A 16,233-nucleotide genomic window follows, 5' to 3' on the forward strand; every position below is an offset into this window, starting at 1 on the left:
TTATTTGTTGTTTCTACGCTATACCAACACTGGCACTCTACATTGCGCTGCACGAAGACGGCCAGCTAACTTCCAGGAGACAGGAAAAGAAAGAGGAAAAAATCAGAAGGAATGATTCCACAACAATATAATTAAAATGTTTCTTATTATGATTACAGTTTTGTCTTCTTCCAAACTAATAACTTAGTTATGCATTGCACCACGGTGCCATTCTGGCATTAAGACAAACTTGCCCTAATGGCTTGCTAATCACGTTCAACATAGAATGATTTCCATAAACGAACAAAGCGAGAGAAGGCAAGATATCTGATGCGTAGATGAAGCTCAGAGCATTTCCCTGTCTGGGCACAGATTCAGAAGTTGGGTCTCTTAAGCAAGGCTCTGTCCAGTTTGGTTTGTATCTGTGGGACGGAATCTCTGGATTCCTGCGCCTCAATTACCGAGCGATCCGTCTGCCGGTGTGGCAACATCGACATTACTTTGTACTTTGTACCCAATGTGACTACAAACACCAATTGGAAAATATCAATATACATATTTTCTTGAATGGGCATTTTCGAAGACGAAAATTCGCTGTCCAAGTGTTGACAGGCTCGAAATGGTTACTAGTTATTATCAGTAATTTTATGTTGTCCAACAGTTAAAAATGGGAAATGGAAAGAGACACACACGCTATGATTCTGGGATTGATTACTTGGGTCTTTTCTGTTCACCGTAAGCATGATTAAAGTGATTTTTTTCATTGTATTTCACAATATCTAATTCGCTTTTAATTGTGGTGAGGTAAAAAATAAACTTTTTTTTACGTAACACGGATTGTTGTGCCGCTGGTAACAAAGCTATATAGAACAAGAAGATTTGCATTGCGCTTTCTATTCCTTTTCTTTTTTTACATATGACATTTCTGAAAGCAGCAAGGAGGTACAGAAATATATAATCTTCGTTTCCCTTTAGAGGGTGAAGTGTGGTAGGGTCCTGTGGCTACCACGGGGAAACATCCCATGTCATCATCACTTCTTCATTTATTATTGTTGTTGTTGTTGTTACGAGTACGCACGAAATCAAGCCTTCTCGCACATTACACACAAATATTAGAGCGTTTTACTATAACGGGGAGCCTGGTAGGCTACCCCGTTTACCGCATCCAATCAACATATGAGATTCTGAGCCACGCACGCTGCCCTTGTTTCCGGAAAGGTACGGTAATTTTGACGGTGACGTTACCAACTGTATAGTAAAACAGGCTATTAGCCCAGACCACTGTGCACTGCGGGGGGATGAGATGAATCAGTCGTGCTCATGATATACTTTGCTCTAGCACGATTTTAACTGCCTGCGTGCATGTAAAAGAATGAACACTATATCATCTGGTTCAGCTCATATTCACGAGTAAGCAATTAACTAGCTCGGTTTCCTAACTAACACTTGCCATAAATTCTTGCTAAGAATATAAATAACGATGTTCTCACTACCACGAAGAAATACAAAATGACTTTGGAAGGTGCGTGATTGGTGCCTTGCACTTTACTTGAAGTATATTTGCAATATGGTACTTTGCCCGTCATTGATTAGAACCGATTTCAGGCATCCACGGAAGAAAGTGTTCTGTCTGGATTAGGGTTCGGAATCCCGTTTTTACAATCCCTGGATTTCTAAATGTAAATCCCGGGATCCCGTGACGGGATCTGGATTTCTGTGCAACTTTCCCCAGGATGCCGTACTGGACTTGTATCCACCTCTACATCCACCCTGTCACAAATTGCGCGTGTTTCCTGTTATTTCCACGGAACATTCTAGTGGAAGAAAACGAGCAAAAAAAAAAGTTGTCCTATAGTGGCAAACGTGTCGCCGCGTATTATATTGAGCACTCGCCCCGTACCGGAATATCGAGTGTTGGAATGCGTCTCTTCTTGTCGTCTGCTGCGGAATATCTCGTGGCTGCGCCCCAGGATACTTCTCGCCGTTAGCAGTGCACGAGAAGACATGACGTTCAGCACTTCTACTTACGCTGCAGCTATAGAATCAATGACGTTTTTCGCGTCTTCCGTTGGAGTATTCTGAGGAACGTCGCTTGTGAGAATACATGGAATGGCGCGCTTTGCATTGCTCCTCTTTTATTGCTCCACGGTAGGCGTCATGTTCTCGTCTGGAGCGGCAGAGTCTAGTTTTCTGAAACGACTGTCTCCGTTTTCTCTTTTCACTTTCAGACACATCCGTCAGTATCCAAAGAAAAAATAGAGTTTTTTGCATGGAGATTATATATATATATATGTATATATATACGTATAATGAGGGAAAAAAAGCCATTAAAGAAAACAACTAAATGACACTAGACGTGTTTGAAATTCAAAATTACAGATTAAGATGGCTTCTATGGCTGCACGTAGAGAAGCAGATACTCATGGAACAATGCGACAGCACCAGAGGACACGTGTTTCGCCGTATTCGCGGCTCTTCAGCTCTGTATAGCTGCGCATCGTTCCGAATTGGCAAACCAGGGGTCGCTCAGCGAGCGATAAACACCTGGGAGGGTGCGTGTGTATGCACACACACACACACATTGACAGAGTGACACACACGATAGCAGGAAGTTTTCGGAGCATTTGCATACCCGCCTATATTGCGCAGCCTGAAGTAATTCATAGTACAGGCATACGTAGCACACCCCATGTCTTCGTTTAGTTATTCTGCAAGTAGCATTAGTACCCGGAGAATAATGTATGACCACTCACCCAGTCTTCGCAAACTGTGCCACAGTTTCAAGCATTTCGTCTGAAAATTGGAACTCTTCTGCAGTCGGTAACTGTCCTTTGTAAAGTGATCCCAAGTCACTTCCATATGTAGCGTTCAAGACATCAGGGTCAATCCTTATTGTTCCGAGAAAGAAAGGTACATCATCGTTGTGCGTGGCGCTGGTCCATTCTGGCCAGTAGCTATAGCTGGGCCTGTGACTAAATACGTAACGGTAGACTGTTGCGCCGTTTTCACACACTGTAGTTGCAAACGTATCAGCTGGGCACTCGAACGCGAGGTCAGTCACTATCTGAGCGAAAGTTTTCCGCAACGTGCTGTCATCAATATCATCGGAGTCCCCAAAGTACTCCTCGTTGATTGCCCTTGAGTTGCGTAGGGACATTTGATACAGTATCATTAGTACCATACGCAGAATTTGCCTCCCGTCGAAGTGTATTCCGTACTTCTCGGATGCTGCATAGAACTGACTCACAAGGAATGCTCCGTCGTCTTCGGTGACACCCAGCAACAGTTCCTTCGTGTGAACGTTCATGCTGTCGTGGTCTAAGGGGTCATTTGGCAAAACGTCGTCACCGTAGCCTGGCAAGAATGTAATGTACCGTAGCATGAGGTGTTTGTATAAGCTATTTACCATTTCGTGAGGATCAACCTTGCGAAGGCACTCTATCGACTGACTGATTTGCTCGTCCCATGGTTTGTAAGGGTCACTACATCCAAACAAGGAAGTCGCGCTTCGGAAATTTTGGTGTGCATCTGCAGCTTTTCCATACGCGAGTGTTCCGGGGGTGCCACTTAATATGACAGCTCTTCTGAAAAGTCCTTTGCTAAGCTTTGACATCGTAAGGTAGCTGACAGAAATGCCACCAGCGCTTTGTCCTGCGATTGTGACGGATTCCGGGTCCCCACCAAAGTAGTGGATGTTGTCCTTCACCCATCGCAGAGCTTCAACTTGGTCATAGAGTCCCATATTTCCCGGAGCTTCCTGGGACGATGCGTTGAGGAAACCGAGAATTCCAACGCGGTAATTGAATGACACAAACACCATGTTTGCTCGAGATGCGAACTCAAGGCCGTCGTACAAGAGCAAGGCGCTGGTACCCCAACTAAAGCCACCGCCATATATGTAGACAAGTACAGAGAGTGGTTTGCTACAGGAGCCTACAATGGAACAGTCTCTGCGAGGCGTCCAGATGTTCAGGTACAGGCAGTCTTCTACTGTATTACTCATATTGAGCGTTACATCAAGCACCACAATCAGATCAGTTTGAACACACCCAGGATTTCGATGAGTGGCGTTGAGGACTCCGTTCCAAGAGAATGGTGGATGAGGTCTCAGAAATCGCCTTTTGCCAGTAGGCGGAATAGCATATGGTATTCCATAGAAGGCATCCACACTTTTTCCATTTTCTGCAGTCAACCGGGTTCCAGCCACTGCACCAAGGTTCGTACGAACGACCGGGGCGTCGTAAGGCAGACTTGATGCGCCAACGGTGCAGCAGACCGACACGACTTGCAGTAACAGGGCCTTCATGTTCGGAGTACTGAAGCAGCACAGATGGTTTAAGATCATTGGTTCCCACTATCTAACAATATATTCATGGTCCGTAGTGCGCCCCCTTCTGCTGCAAGGGTGTAGGATGGGCAGTTAGATTGTCCTTCTTCCTCCTCGCCTTTTCTGTAGCATAGTGGAAAGGGTTCTGTGAAAACAATGCACATCCAACGCTGTTGGCTGAACCATCGCTTTTTAACGCACGATTATGCTCGTAATTCGTCCAGGAGTCGCCTTGCATGCCATATGCGGGTGAAGCGGTACGCCCGTAAAATAAATCAATCTTCTTTTATGACTAACACCCGAAGGTCGGCTAAGCCCTGTATGATGATCCTGAAGCATAAGCGTACGCGTAAACTTCCGTAATTGTCGGTAACGAAAGGACGCCTTACAGCCTGTCTCGAACATTTATATGTGAGGTAACAGAGGGAGATCTTATGCTGTCATCGTAAAGTGCGAGGGCTCACTGGTAGGGTACGGTGTGGAACGGAGCCAAGGTAACGATATCGTGACCGCATTCTCCTTTAATGTAAGAGGTCAAGCTACTAGGAGAGCTACTGCGCTACTGTGACTTTTGTTACCAGTGCCTAATTAGTGGTGAATACGTTGGACCATCCATCTAGTAGGTTGCTTGATTGGCTAGAAGTAAAAACAATAATTTGAAGGCTGTCATACATTACGTTTCCTTCAATGGAATTACTGCACGTGCCGATGCGGATTGCCGGGGGCCTTTCCTTGTGCTGTAATCGGTTGTTGTGGCATAACTTATGGACGTGGTGCTTTACATTAATTTGCAGTGGCAAGAATTATTTTACTCACACAACCCCTCTGTACACAAGGCCATTGTGAACCATGTCTTCAAGGCACAACATGTCGTTTTTGTGAGCTCTTGGTGGTACCCTCAACCATTTGGTTGTTCGATCAAGGATCGTATAATGAGGCATTCAGTTTAGACACATGCTTGTGAGTTGGCTTGTACGCTACATACTTTGCCTCTCGTTACTAAATTACTTCCGAAAAGTAACTTGAAAGCCGGCCTGCTTGAAAATTGCCTGCTTTGTGGTTGTTTCGCAAATAATTGTCTGCACAAATAAAAACTCACATTAGCACAGCCGTAATCGTTACGTTGGACAAATGGAGAGTGATATGGCACAACTTGGCACGCGCCCTGCATGCAGTCAGTACCCGTAATGATGATGATGGGAAGAGGAACAAAGAGTGGGGGGAGCGATCCAGAAAATGCCTTCCTTCCCTTTGGTGTAGTATATCAAAAACTTGAATGGCGCCGAACTTTATGGCGCGAGACAGCTCTAATAGCTCTGGTGTAGTGGGATGGATATAGCTTCCTTATCGCCTCGTGCAACTGTGGTTGCTAGTAAATGCAGCACTATGCGATATTCAATGTAAAGCCGGGTAAAACGAGGCAACGAAATAACCTCATCAGAAAAAAAATGAAAGAAACAATTACTCAGAAGTATAAACCTCCCATGTTCCAGAACCAAACTTTCTAGAACGTTACAAAGAGCTCAAGTGCGCGCACTAACCGAAAGAGCTTTCAGGGACTTGTTCTGAAGCTGGTACAGAATATGCGAATGCGAATGTACGATATCCAGGGCAAGACCTCGCCGGTAGCAAGGCTTTTAAAGCGATACAACAGGCTAGAAATTGGGCCGGCTAACTGTCCGTGAACCTCCAGGACTGCGTTTTTGATTCAAATCATGAAGACGACAGAAGGGGTATACTGCGCTCACGTTTAGGACCCGGGTCGTTGGAAAAGAACCGATTCCATTCCAAAAGAACTGATTCATGGCGAGGTGCAACACTTATATATAGGGCAATCGAAAAGGGCCTGTGCCGTTTCGCATTATAAATACGATGATGAAAATGAATAATTCTTTTATGAATGAACTTGAAGTAATGCCAAAATGAAAATATTATACTAATACTAATACTCGTGAAACACTTTTCCTTTTCACCAGCGGTAAGCGGCGTATTGCAACCATGGCAGAACGCGATTTCGCGTGCACGAATGAACGAATCATATTGACGTTCATGTCTCATTATTCATTCATTTCTATTACCGTGCAGTAATGGGCAAATATCCTGCTGTTTGTTCGTATGCGATTGTTTACCGCAGTTATTACTCCATCCTCCTTCCATATTGTCTTCTTTTCATTGGAGGACGTTTCCTGGTAGGTCGTTACCAGCTGTCTCCAGCTGCATAATTTATTTTAGCCATCACCGTCGACAAAGTCCTATGAGCAGAATCAATTCGCGTATCTGTCACGCGCGAGTAACGTCTTTCCTTGTAATTAACTGAAGCACTGACCTTGAATATTGTTTAGTACATTCATGCACCGCCAGGCGAGTCCCGCGACTCGAGTCACATCTCGCATTCGTCTACTCCAGTACGACCAACTGTGAAGTATCCACCACAAGCTAGTGAACAGCACCAAATTGCCGTTTTGGCAACTTCCACACGTAACTGGTTCCACATCATCATCATCATCATCCATTCATCTATGCTATAGTTGTTGTTGGTGGTGGTGGTGGTGGTTCCTTACGGAGAGAACAGCGTTGGAGTGCATGTGTGCCTTCAGTGCAGACTCGAACATAATTTCCAGTTACCAGAGGTTTTTCCTATTGCTGGGGCGTTTTCTTGCAATTGAGCGTTCTGACCAAATAGGCAATTCTACAATGGTTCTAACATTCAAAGGTGCCAAATTAACTTATGTTTACATTCAAACTGAAGAACGATTGCACGTTGACTGTGACAAGCACTGCTATTTCTGAACAAAGACATGCGGTCAAACACTATGCAAGCAGGCGGCCTTTGCCTGACAGATGGAACGGCGCTCCAGCAGCAGCAATAGTAAGCCGACGTCCCGTTTGGCTGACCTTTGCCCCGTTTGTTTTTTTCTTTCGTCTAATAAATATATCCCCCCCCCCCAACCGTGAGGCACCCACTTCTGTTTGTAAACAGCATAGAGGCCCGTTATTCTGTTGCGTAATATGTCGAACACCACGCCGGTGGTTGTGGTGCTGTGGCGGCACCGCGGGCCGCACAGCAATGGGTGTAGTGTGCCAAATACCTTTGATACGTGCTTGCACATCCTACTTGCCGGTACCTCACGAGTAGAACGACATTGAATTTCCCAGGTTTGGGTTCACAGGTAGTTATCTCGCCAATTAGGTCACGTCGAAAATGATTCTAATTTCTTGAATAATCTGGGGTGCACTACAACGCGTACAGATGTAATGTAGCGCTTATATCAATGCGTCACCTTGCACCTCTTTAAAGAAATGTAGTCCACTTCCCATTTGCATTGTTCCGCCGGCTCTATCAAGATGTTTCATCTTGAAAGATGTTTCATCTAGTTTGCATGTTTCATCTAGTTTCATCTAGATGTTTCATCTTGATACAGCCGGCAGTTAGCGGTGACAAAACGAGCGATACAAAGTGAGAACAACTTGACAAAGGAAATACCATAAAGAATGACAAGTCACAATGCCCATAAGCACCTATTGCGTGCACGTAGCCAATGCGAAAACAGGCAAGGTTCCACATTTTGAACATCTAAGTTATTCCATTGTCTAGACGTGATTTTTTTTTTTAAAGTTGAAATTTGATGTTTCAAGTAACGGCAGCTCATAAAATTGCTACCAATGAGCACACTTGTTTCTAGATCGCAAAGAAAAGAGACATAGGTAATTTCTGGAAGTTTTTCTGCGGTTCCTCGCATGCGCATTAGCGGTGTGCGTACAGTACTCTGTACCAGTATTGTATACATGCAGACAAAAATGACGGGCTGTGGGAGGAGGAGAAAGCATTCCACGCGACACTTTTGATATTCTTGGCGAGAAAAGAGACCGAGAAGTTTCGGTCGAGGGTGAAATCTTATGTAACTACTGTGCGCACGACCCACTTCGACACCACGCGCTCCTTTAAGTCAAGGAGCGATGTAATCGAACCAGCCTGCAAGACAGTATGAGCAATGCAACGATCTATGCAAACACACTAGTCAACCTCGCTGTCGACCTTTAACGTGAAGGAAAGACAGAAAGAATGGAAAACTTTCGCAGAAAAACTTTCTTTGGGGGGCAGCCATGTGTCATCACCGCTAATTGTCCGTTTGGGTTTTATAGTTGACTGCAGTGAGTGAGTAAGTGAATGAAAAAGAGCAAAATTGAGAAAATTGGCACCACCAACGTGGAAGCCGGCTACTCCATACCACGTAGACAACTCAGAAAACATACACTTGACTCAGGTACGAATAGTCAGAACAGTAAAAAAAAAAAAAAAAACAGAAAGAAAAAAGAAGAAGAAAGAACAGAAATGGAAGCAAAGGCACAAAAGTCAAAACACTATTGCGACTATTGCTAGTTGACTGTAGTCGTTTCAATCTAGAATATAGTTTCTGAAGTAGCGGATACGTTTGTCCATATAGCGTGTCAGAATGCATGTTCATGACTGAGTTGACGTAACACATACAGGGCTCCTACAAAGCTAAGCATCATTCACTGTTTGTACGTCGTCTGCACGAATGTTTTCTCTTATCTCTTTAGGATACCTGATTGCTTCCTTTCGTGCATGATTCTCGCTTATCGCAGACATCAATTTCGCGACAGCAAACTTTTCTTGTTTTTGTTTTAATAGACGCAATATGTTCCTGTCTTCTCTACCAGGCGCGTGTGGAATACGCGTTCGGTGCAAGGCGCTCTTTCTGCGAGGGAAGAGCTGCGAAATATAAACAAAACACCAACTAGAGAAAATGCTGTCACGTTGACATAGTTTCATTTGCCACTGAAACCGCTGGCGTGTCCTGACGTCCAGCACTACATAAAGTGCCTCAATGCCTGCGGCTTCTACGGGTTTTACGGGAGCGTGCGGGAGCGAGGATGCTCACGCCACCTGCTGCTCTTCAGCGCAACTACTCTGTCGGAAAGTGGTTGACCTTGAATGAGGTGGTCGTCGTCGTCCTTTCAGGGATGGCTGAAGCTTGAACTTTCCATTCAGAGATGTCGCTTAAAATGAATTCGCTACCTGTTGAGTTTCTCCACCAGGAAATTGATCTTCAGCTACCACGCTAGATGTCGGTAGCCTCCGTTAACAGCCATTAGCAGCGCACACGGAGGAGAAGTAAGGAGAACGAACTCTGCCGAGCCGCCGTTGAGAAAGCGTGGTCCCGATTCCTCGAGTCTAATTGTGGCCGCGGCGCGGCGCTCGCGCTCCGTCAGGTACTTGCTCCTCTGAAATAAGGTTGCTGTAATGCACTCTTTCAGATGTACTTGTGTGTCCAGTGGGAGCAGAGAAAAATATTTTGATAAGTAAACACGCTTATCGTGTATCAAGGAACGATCTCTCCGTGAATTTTTCGCCTGCAGTTTTTGTTAGTGCAAAGCGAGAAGCTTTTATTTTAGAATGCGGGGAAGCCGCCGTGAAGGGGGCTCCGCGTTGGCTGGACGGCTTGAATGTCTCCGTAAGCGTGGTGCTCTCGCAGCCAAGAAGCTATTCTCTTTTTTCTTTTTTTCTTTTCGATAAAACACGACACCCGAAGAAGCACAAAGGTTGTTATCCGACATCGTACAGGATGGTTACATCACCGCCAACGCACGACCACGAGATGTACATTGATAATGGTTTGCATTGATCAGTATTAGTTCCCGGGAACATCTCGCAGTGTAGGGTAATGATGTCATTGGGCTGGTTAATCCGCATTTGGATTCTAGCTGTTGCACGAGAGCTTTGTCGCGTATGCACAACGCTTTGGGAAACAGGAGCCTTTTGTCGTAATTGTGATGCATCCGCTGGGATAGACAGTTACATATTTCGCATGCCACCATACACGAATTTAATACCAAGGTACCAGAACGCACTTCTGTCGCAGGTTTTGCACACGCGCGGTACAGGATTCAGTGCATGCACTTCCTGTTTCTCGAAGACGATTTTCATCTTGATGTACCGCGGGGGGGGGGGGGGGGGGGGGGGTAAATCCCATATCTGCTGGAGTTAGGGCTTTTTAGCTTTTCTGGCAGGTATATATTGGTGGTGTTGTAGTATTGTTCCTTTTTGTTTTTTGGTGGTGGTGGTGCTAAAATATCCGGTGCAACGCTTTGAGCAGCATAACTTGAAACTGAACACCAAACCGATAGTGTATAATGTAGAAGTAATGTGTTGTTCAAGATTTCAGTGTTCGTCAACATAAATTAGAGACTAGATCCCGACTTTATTTTGCAGTTCCCAAAACCGAGCGACTGGTATGCATGACAAGATATAAGAAACTAAGTGCCAGAACCTTCGGAACCGCACCGTGTCCCATCATCAGAGCGTCCCGCCCCTCCTTGCCCCCACTCTCACACACAAAGGTCTCTTAACTGCTTGACACGTACGGAGATAAAACTTTCTCAGTCCCAGCTTATGCAACGACCCACATAGAGCGCGATTCCGGAAATATCGCATCCGGCGACCTTCGATTACACAGCTTCTAACTTTTTTTCTTCCCTCCTGACTTTCTTTCCTCCATACCACTCAAATGTGCTTTCCGGAACAACGTTTGCTTCCTTTGGGGTATGTTAGCGTGTTAGCGCAGCGGTCAAAGTACGCGCGCACCACAGAGAGAAGGGCACGATACCCGAGACGGCCGGGGAGAAGCGACAGGTGATTCCGTCGGAGGCATTCGACACTACACCTTTGGCAATGTCAGACGTTTGCCTTACGTATTAAAGTTTCATTTTTTTTTTCTTCTTATTTCCCATTCCCTTTTTATCGGACAGGTAGCTTCCATCTATGAGACAAAAACGAGGTAGCAGAAACCGAAAAAAAGGAAACAAAAAATAATTGTAGCTGACCAGAAAATATTAACTCGTTACTGGAGACACCGTTGTTTATGCTTATCAAACAAACGTTCGTTTTGAACGCTTTTTAGTAGAGTATTCGAGCACAAACGGCGCATTGTCGTGCAGGCGATTTCGCGGAGCTAGTACCGGAGGGAACGCGAGCGCCGCGCCGCGGCCAACAATTGACTCGATAAATTGGGACGTCGTTTTTCAGCGGAGTTCGGTCTCCTTACTTCTCCTCCGTGGCAGCGCAGCATGGTTGTAGGTTGTAGCCCGCCATAATGGTTGACGGGTCCCGTTCACGCCGGTGCGTGTCGCTCTCGCTGGCACACGAACAACAAGACTACACGGTGCAGGATCTCTTCTGCACGGGGTCTCGTGAAAGTGCGCATTTGTGCCATTAGGGAACGTATATCTCTGTTAGGATTGTTGCGCAAAAGTTCCGTCGCGTGTACAATGGTAGTGGTGGTAGCGCGCCTCACACTAGTGAAGCCAAAATATTCAATTCAGTTTTCTAAGAATTAAATCACGTAGTGGTGGTGGTGATGGAAGTGCTTGCCGGAGTCGTGCACGCCCAGGTGGGCAACGTCACGACTATCGCACGTGGGGGACCGTACGTCCTGGACTGACTTCAGTTCACAGGGAACTGTGCCAAAACTTGTCTTTATAGCCCGTCTGAGGAAAACCTAGGGAAAACACCAAGACAGCACAGCCGCCGCCCGGGTTTGAATCCGCGCCTGTGCTATACCCCAGCCGTCTGTGCCTCTAGCTGAGCCACTGGGCCCTCGCATATACTTGAGGGACGATTCCGAATCCGGCTTACCCTGTCAACAATGCAATCTGTGCGAAATTTCTTGGACAACGTCTTCATCGCCCCAGACGTCCTCCCGATAGCGAATGTGTGATTAGCTACGGCGTTTCGCGCGAATGTCAGCATAGCGATATGTTGGCTACGTGCTGGGTCCTGCGTGCCCTGTTTGTTATGGTGACTGCCTTCACGCACTTGCACTAAAGGACAACATTTGCATTAGCGCCTCGTTTTATCTATGTAGAGGGCGTACTACCAAGTAGGCTGGCAAATGTTCCGGCAGAGAACACCCTTTCCGTCACCTCGAACAATACATGAGGACATAGCGGAGCTTGTTGTTCAATGCGAAGCAGCAGTTCGTAACACTTTCCCGGTATACACGTACGATACTGATACCAGTTACCAATGTAAAAGATTACGCCGCTTCTTAGTGGATACTATCCACATTAATTAAAGAAAATATAGCTACAGCAAAATGAACATTTTGTCGTGTTATTGAAGTGCACAACAAATATTAAGCTTCGCATGTGTTGTGCTATTGATAATACTTGAAGCTCCTGTCGACGACGCACCGTGCTTGACACATGACGAAGGCAGGTAAATGGTTCGAATAGTACACTGCAGTATGAAGACCCAAATCAAGTGGCGTGTCCGCATAAGATTCCGTTTCGATGCTATACGCCATTGTACCAGGCAGGCTGCTGCCTATGAGTCGTTGTCCGAGTGCCAGTGAGACGAAAGTCGACGGAACAAGCAAGCATAACGGTTTCCTTCTTTTTTGTCCCTCCGAATAATATTTGCGGTCCAGTCTCTCTTTGTTGGATATCTGAAAACGTGAATTATTTTCAAATATCCTCTCTGACCTATCCTATATACGTATCGAGCGCCCCTACAATGGTGTGATATATTGGACTATTTCGGTAATGTGATATGTTCTGGTAGAGGTTATACGTCGTGGACACTGTCTTTGCCGAGATATGTTATACGTTGATGAACACGCATGGATGTACCTTATACGTATACTAACGCCATTATCTCGCAAATTTAATTTCTACGCAGTGGTTCCCAGCGCACCATATTTAACGGCCGCAATCCCTTGCGTTGTGCGCGAATCGTATGCTTCGATGATCATTTTTCACGCGTCATCCTGTTCCTTCGCTACTTAGCTAGAACTGCCTTTAACGGATACTCACCCGAATTCGGCGAAGCTTCCAATAATCTTCACGATGTCATGTGAGAACTCTACCTCTTCTTCTGTCGGCTGCCTCGGCGGCATTTCTTTGCTACCAACAATGTTACTGTGTAGAATAATAGAGTCACTGAATTGTCTCGTGTTTCCTGAAGTGAAAGCCACGTCGTCACCGTGGCCGACGCCGAACCATTTGTCCCAAGTGGCATAGGTTGGCCTGTGGTTGAATAGGAACCTATACACTGGATGCCCTTCCCGGTTTGCCACTGAGGTGAAAGTGTCGGCACTGCACTCAAACAATACATCTCCAAAGAGTTTGGACAGGTCTTTCTTCCACTGAGTTTCATGCAGGGGCCCCTTTTCAACTTTTCCTATGTAAGCGTCGAGAAGTTGACCAGTTTTCGAGTTTGGGATGTGTAAAAGTAGCCGCATTAAAATCCTTGTCGGTGTACGAATGTCTTGCGCAACGACACTTCGCAGGTGAGGATTCCTTAGCAAAACGCCAATCATGAACAGCGAGCCTTCATTGGCAGTTGTGCTTATCAGTATTTCATGACCTGTCTTTATGTTAGTGCCGTGTTGCAGTGGATTGCTGGGTAAAAAGTCGTCTCCGTATGACGGAAGGAAAGAGACTGCAGTAAGTGGCAATTCCATGTACGTTCTGTCCAAAAGTTCCTTTGCGTCAACCTTTTGAAGGCACTCAATGCTGCGATCAGCTTGAAGCTTCCACGGTACAGTCCCATTGTAGCAACCGAACAGGCCTAATACTCTTTGCGCGTTCCCAACATTATTCAATTTCTGTAGCGTGAGGCCCGTTGCCATAGTGCCACTCTGAAAGAATGCACGCTGGAAGAGTCCTTTGCTCAGTGGAGAAACCATGTGGTACCCGAGAGAAATAGCACCGGCGCTCTGACCCCAGACAGTGACCAAGTTTGGATCCCCACCGAAACTTTTGATATTATCCTTCACCCACTTCAATGCTAGCAATTGGTCGTAAAGCCCGGCATTGCCAGAATACCCAGGACGCCGAGTTTGAAGGAATCCGAAGATACCAAGCCTGTAGTTGAAGGTGACGTAGACGATGTCCATCGCAGCTGCGAATCTATCGCCTCGGAAGGTGAAGAAACTGCCGCTTCCGGCCACAAATCCACCACCATAAATGTAAACAATAACGGGGCGCAGTTTACATGCGGTTGCATTGCTTGCACACTTTGCAGCACCTTGCGGCTGCCACACGTTCAAGTAAAGACAGTCCTCTGCAGAGGGTCCAAAATCTATGAACAACCTCTCGTCAAGTTGCAAAGGCAGTTGCATACAGGACGGGGAGTACTTAGTAGCGTTCAAAACTCTACTCCAGGGCTTCGCCGGGACAGGCTTCCGGAAGCGCCGTTTCCCTGTGGGTGGTTCCGCAAACGGTATACCAACAAAACGGTTCACGATTCGCCCGTCGACGGCATTGCGGATCCCAGCAACATCACCGTACCTTGTCTTGACTAATGGCTGCTTGCTGTCCACATCGCCAACAACGAAGTCCGAACACAAGGCGATGAGTCCCACAATCACAACCAAACAGAAGTACGACATCCCAGCACCGTTCCGCAGAACGCGAAGCCGTTCTAAGGCGCGACCCGCGGAAATATTCATCTATTTAAACGCCAAGTGACGACCTCCGTAGGAAGTGCAGAATGGGGTATGCACGTCCTTACACAGTCGCTTTCTTAGCTTTTTGCATGATCCTTGGAAGAAATCACTTTCGATTGCTATCACGTTATCTGTTAGTCTAAGCTACTCCGACCCGAAGGACGCGGAAGTGGAGGGCCATGACCGTGATCACTGTCACGAGATAACGTCGTATATTTCGCGTTAATAACTATGGAGGTGAAAATATGACACGCGACCCCGTTTTCACTTTCGGTGTCGAAAGTACCTTGCCTCGTTGGGTTTGGTTCGGTTGCGAGCAACAAACACTATCCATCTTTCTAGTGAGCACCTTGGGCAGACGGTACTTAATAAAACGCGTGCGTGCAGGCACGTTAATTCATTAGCATATTAGAGTCGCGCACGCCATAAACGGCATACGTGTGTAGTCACCTTCGCATCAATGCGATTTTTGAGACATGTCCGAATAAACCCGAAGCAAATACGAAATGGACAGATACATATCTAATCGAATACGAACCGAATTGCTGTACAACCGGACCGGATACACATGCACACGTACCTCCCGGACACATGAGCTCAATTTGTTTCATGCCCTCTCTTGTGCCGTTTTCGAGCTTACGTGTGCGCCTTCGCGACTATTCGAATGTATTCTGTTTGGCAGTTCTGGGGTTTCTCCATCAGCGGCACAATGTGTGCCACTCGTAGCCAGAGCTGCTCCGCGCTGATGCAGATTGCTGGCCGAAACAGGTCGATTTTCGTTCTCCACATTTGACATCCTCCAATAGCGCCATCGATATATGGGTTTTGTCATCCGTGAGTGTAACTTTTTGGGATTATTGTGGTTGCAAAATGAGCTGCTAGTTCGTTCCTAACGTTTCTTGGGTGTAGTCGACCAGCCGCCGGGTGGGGGAGAGCAGCGTGCTTGCCCTCGCGACCAATAACCCTGAATCAAGCCGTCGATTGAAACCATGCTCTTTTAACTCAGTTTTCTGAAACGAAAGACGTGCACGCAAGCCAAGGACGCCCTTCCTGCTCTCACAGGATAGCCTGAGTATCTCGTGTTCACGACGGAGACCATGATCTTAGTTTATCTGGACACGAGAAGAGGGGAAGGTAGTTAGAATGGGTAGAAGCTGTAATGGGTAGAAGATTGGGTTATACAGTTATAATAGGGTAGAAGACAGGTGGGTGAGGTGGAGAGGTAACGGTACGGAGCTGTCACTGTGCATTTCACAGATGACAGAACAAGGAAAAAGGTAGGGATGTGCCAACCGAATCCACGAATCCTCGAATCCTAGGCAGGGATTCGAGATTCGGGAATCCGAATCCCAGCGTCCAAAACCGCGAATCGAATCCTTCGAATCCACCAACCACGTTTGTTTGTTTCTTTTTTTAAAATTGGCGCCTCCGGAGTCCGCCGAAAACCTCATTGGC

General features: G+C 46.3%; 2 protein-coding genes and 1 long non-coding RNA gene across 5 annotated transcripts in view; 1 reads left to right on the forward strand and 2 right to left on the reverse strand.

Moving 5' to 3' along the window:
• LOC135385723 (uncharacterized) overlaps positions 1-16,233 on the forward strand; it is a 126,513-nt gene that overhangs the window by 104,470 nt on the left and 5,810 nt on the right. The window lies entirely within an intron of this gene.
• The window catches only part of LOC135385718 (acetylcholinesterase-1-like), a 48,232-nt gene that overhangs the window by 18,942 nt on the left and 13,057 nt on the right, over positions 1-16,233 (reverse strand). Inside the window, exon 1 of one of the 2 annotated variants that reach the window (XM_064615196.1) lies at positions 2,733-4,625. The exons of the other annotated variant lie outside the window; for it this stretch is intronic. Within the exon in view, the coding sequence (XP_064471266.1) occupies positions 2,733-4,324 (1,592 nt within the window). The 5' untranslated portion in view covers positions 4,325-4,625. Of the gene's footprint in view, positions 1-2,732; positions 4,626-16,233 lie in introns of those variants that run through there. 2 annotated transcript variants of the gene reach the window in all.
• LOC135386431 (cholinesterase 1-like) lies at positions 13,138-14,763 on the reverse strand. Its single transcript, XM_064616341.1, has one exon. It carries the CDS (start codon positions 14,719-14,721, stop codon positions 13,138-13,140), a length of 1,584 nt encoding a protein of 527 aa, XP_064472411.1. The 5' UTR covers positions 14,722-14,763.

This window comes from Ornithodoros turicata, chromosome 2, assembly GCF_037126465.1.
Source record: "Ornithodoros turicata isolate Travis chromosome 2, ASM3712646v1, whole genome shotgun sequence".
Classification (NCBI taxonomy): Eukaryota; Metazoa; Arthropoda; class Arachnida; order Ixodida; family Argasidae; genus Ornithodoros; species Ornithodoros turicata.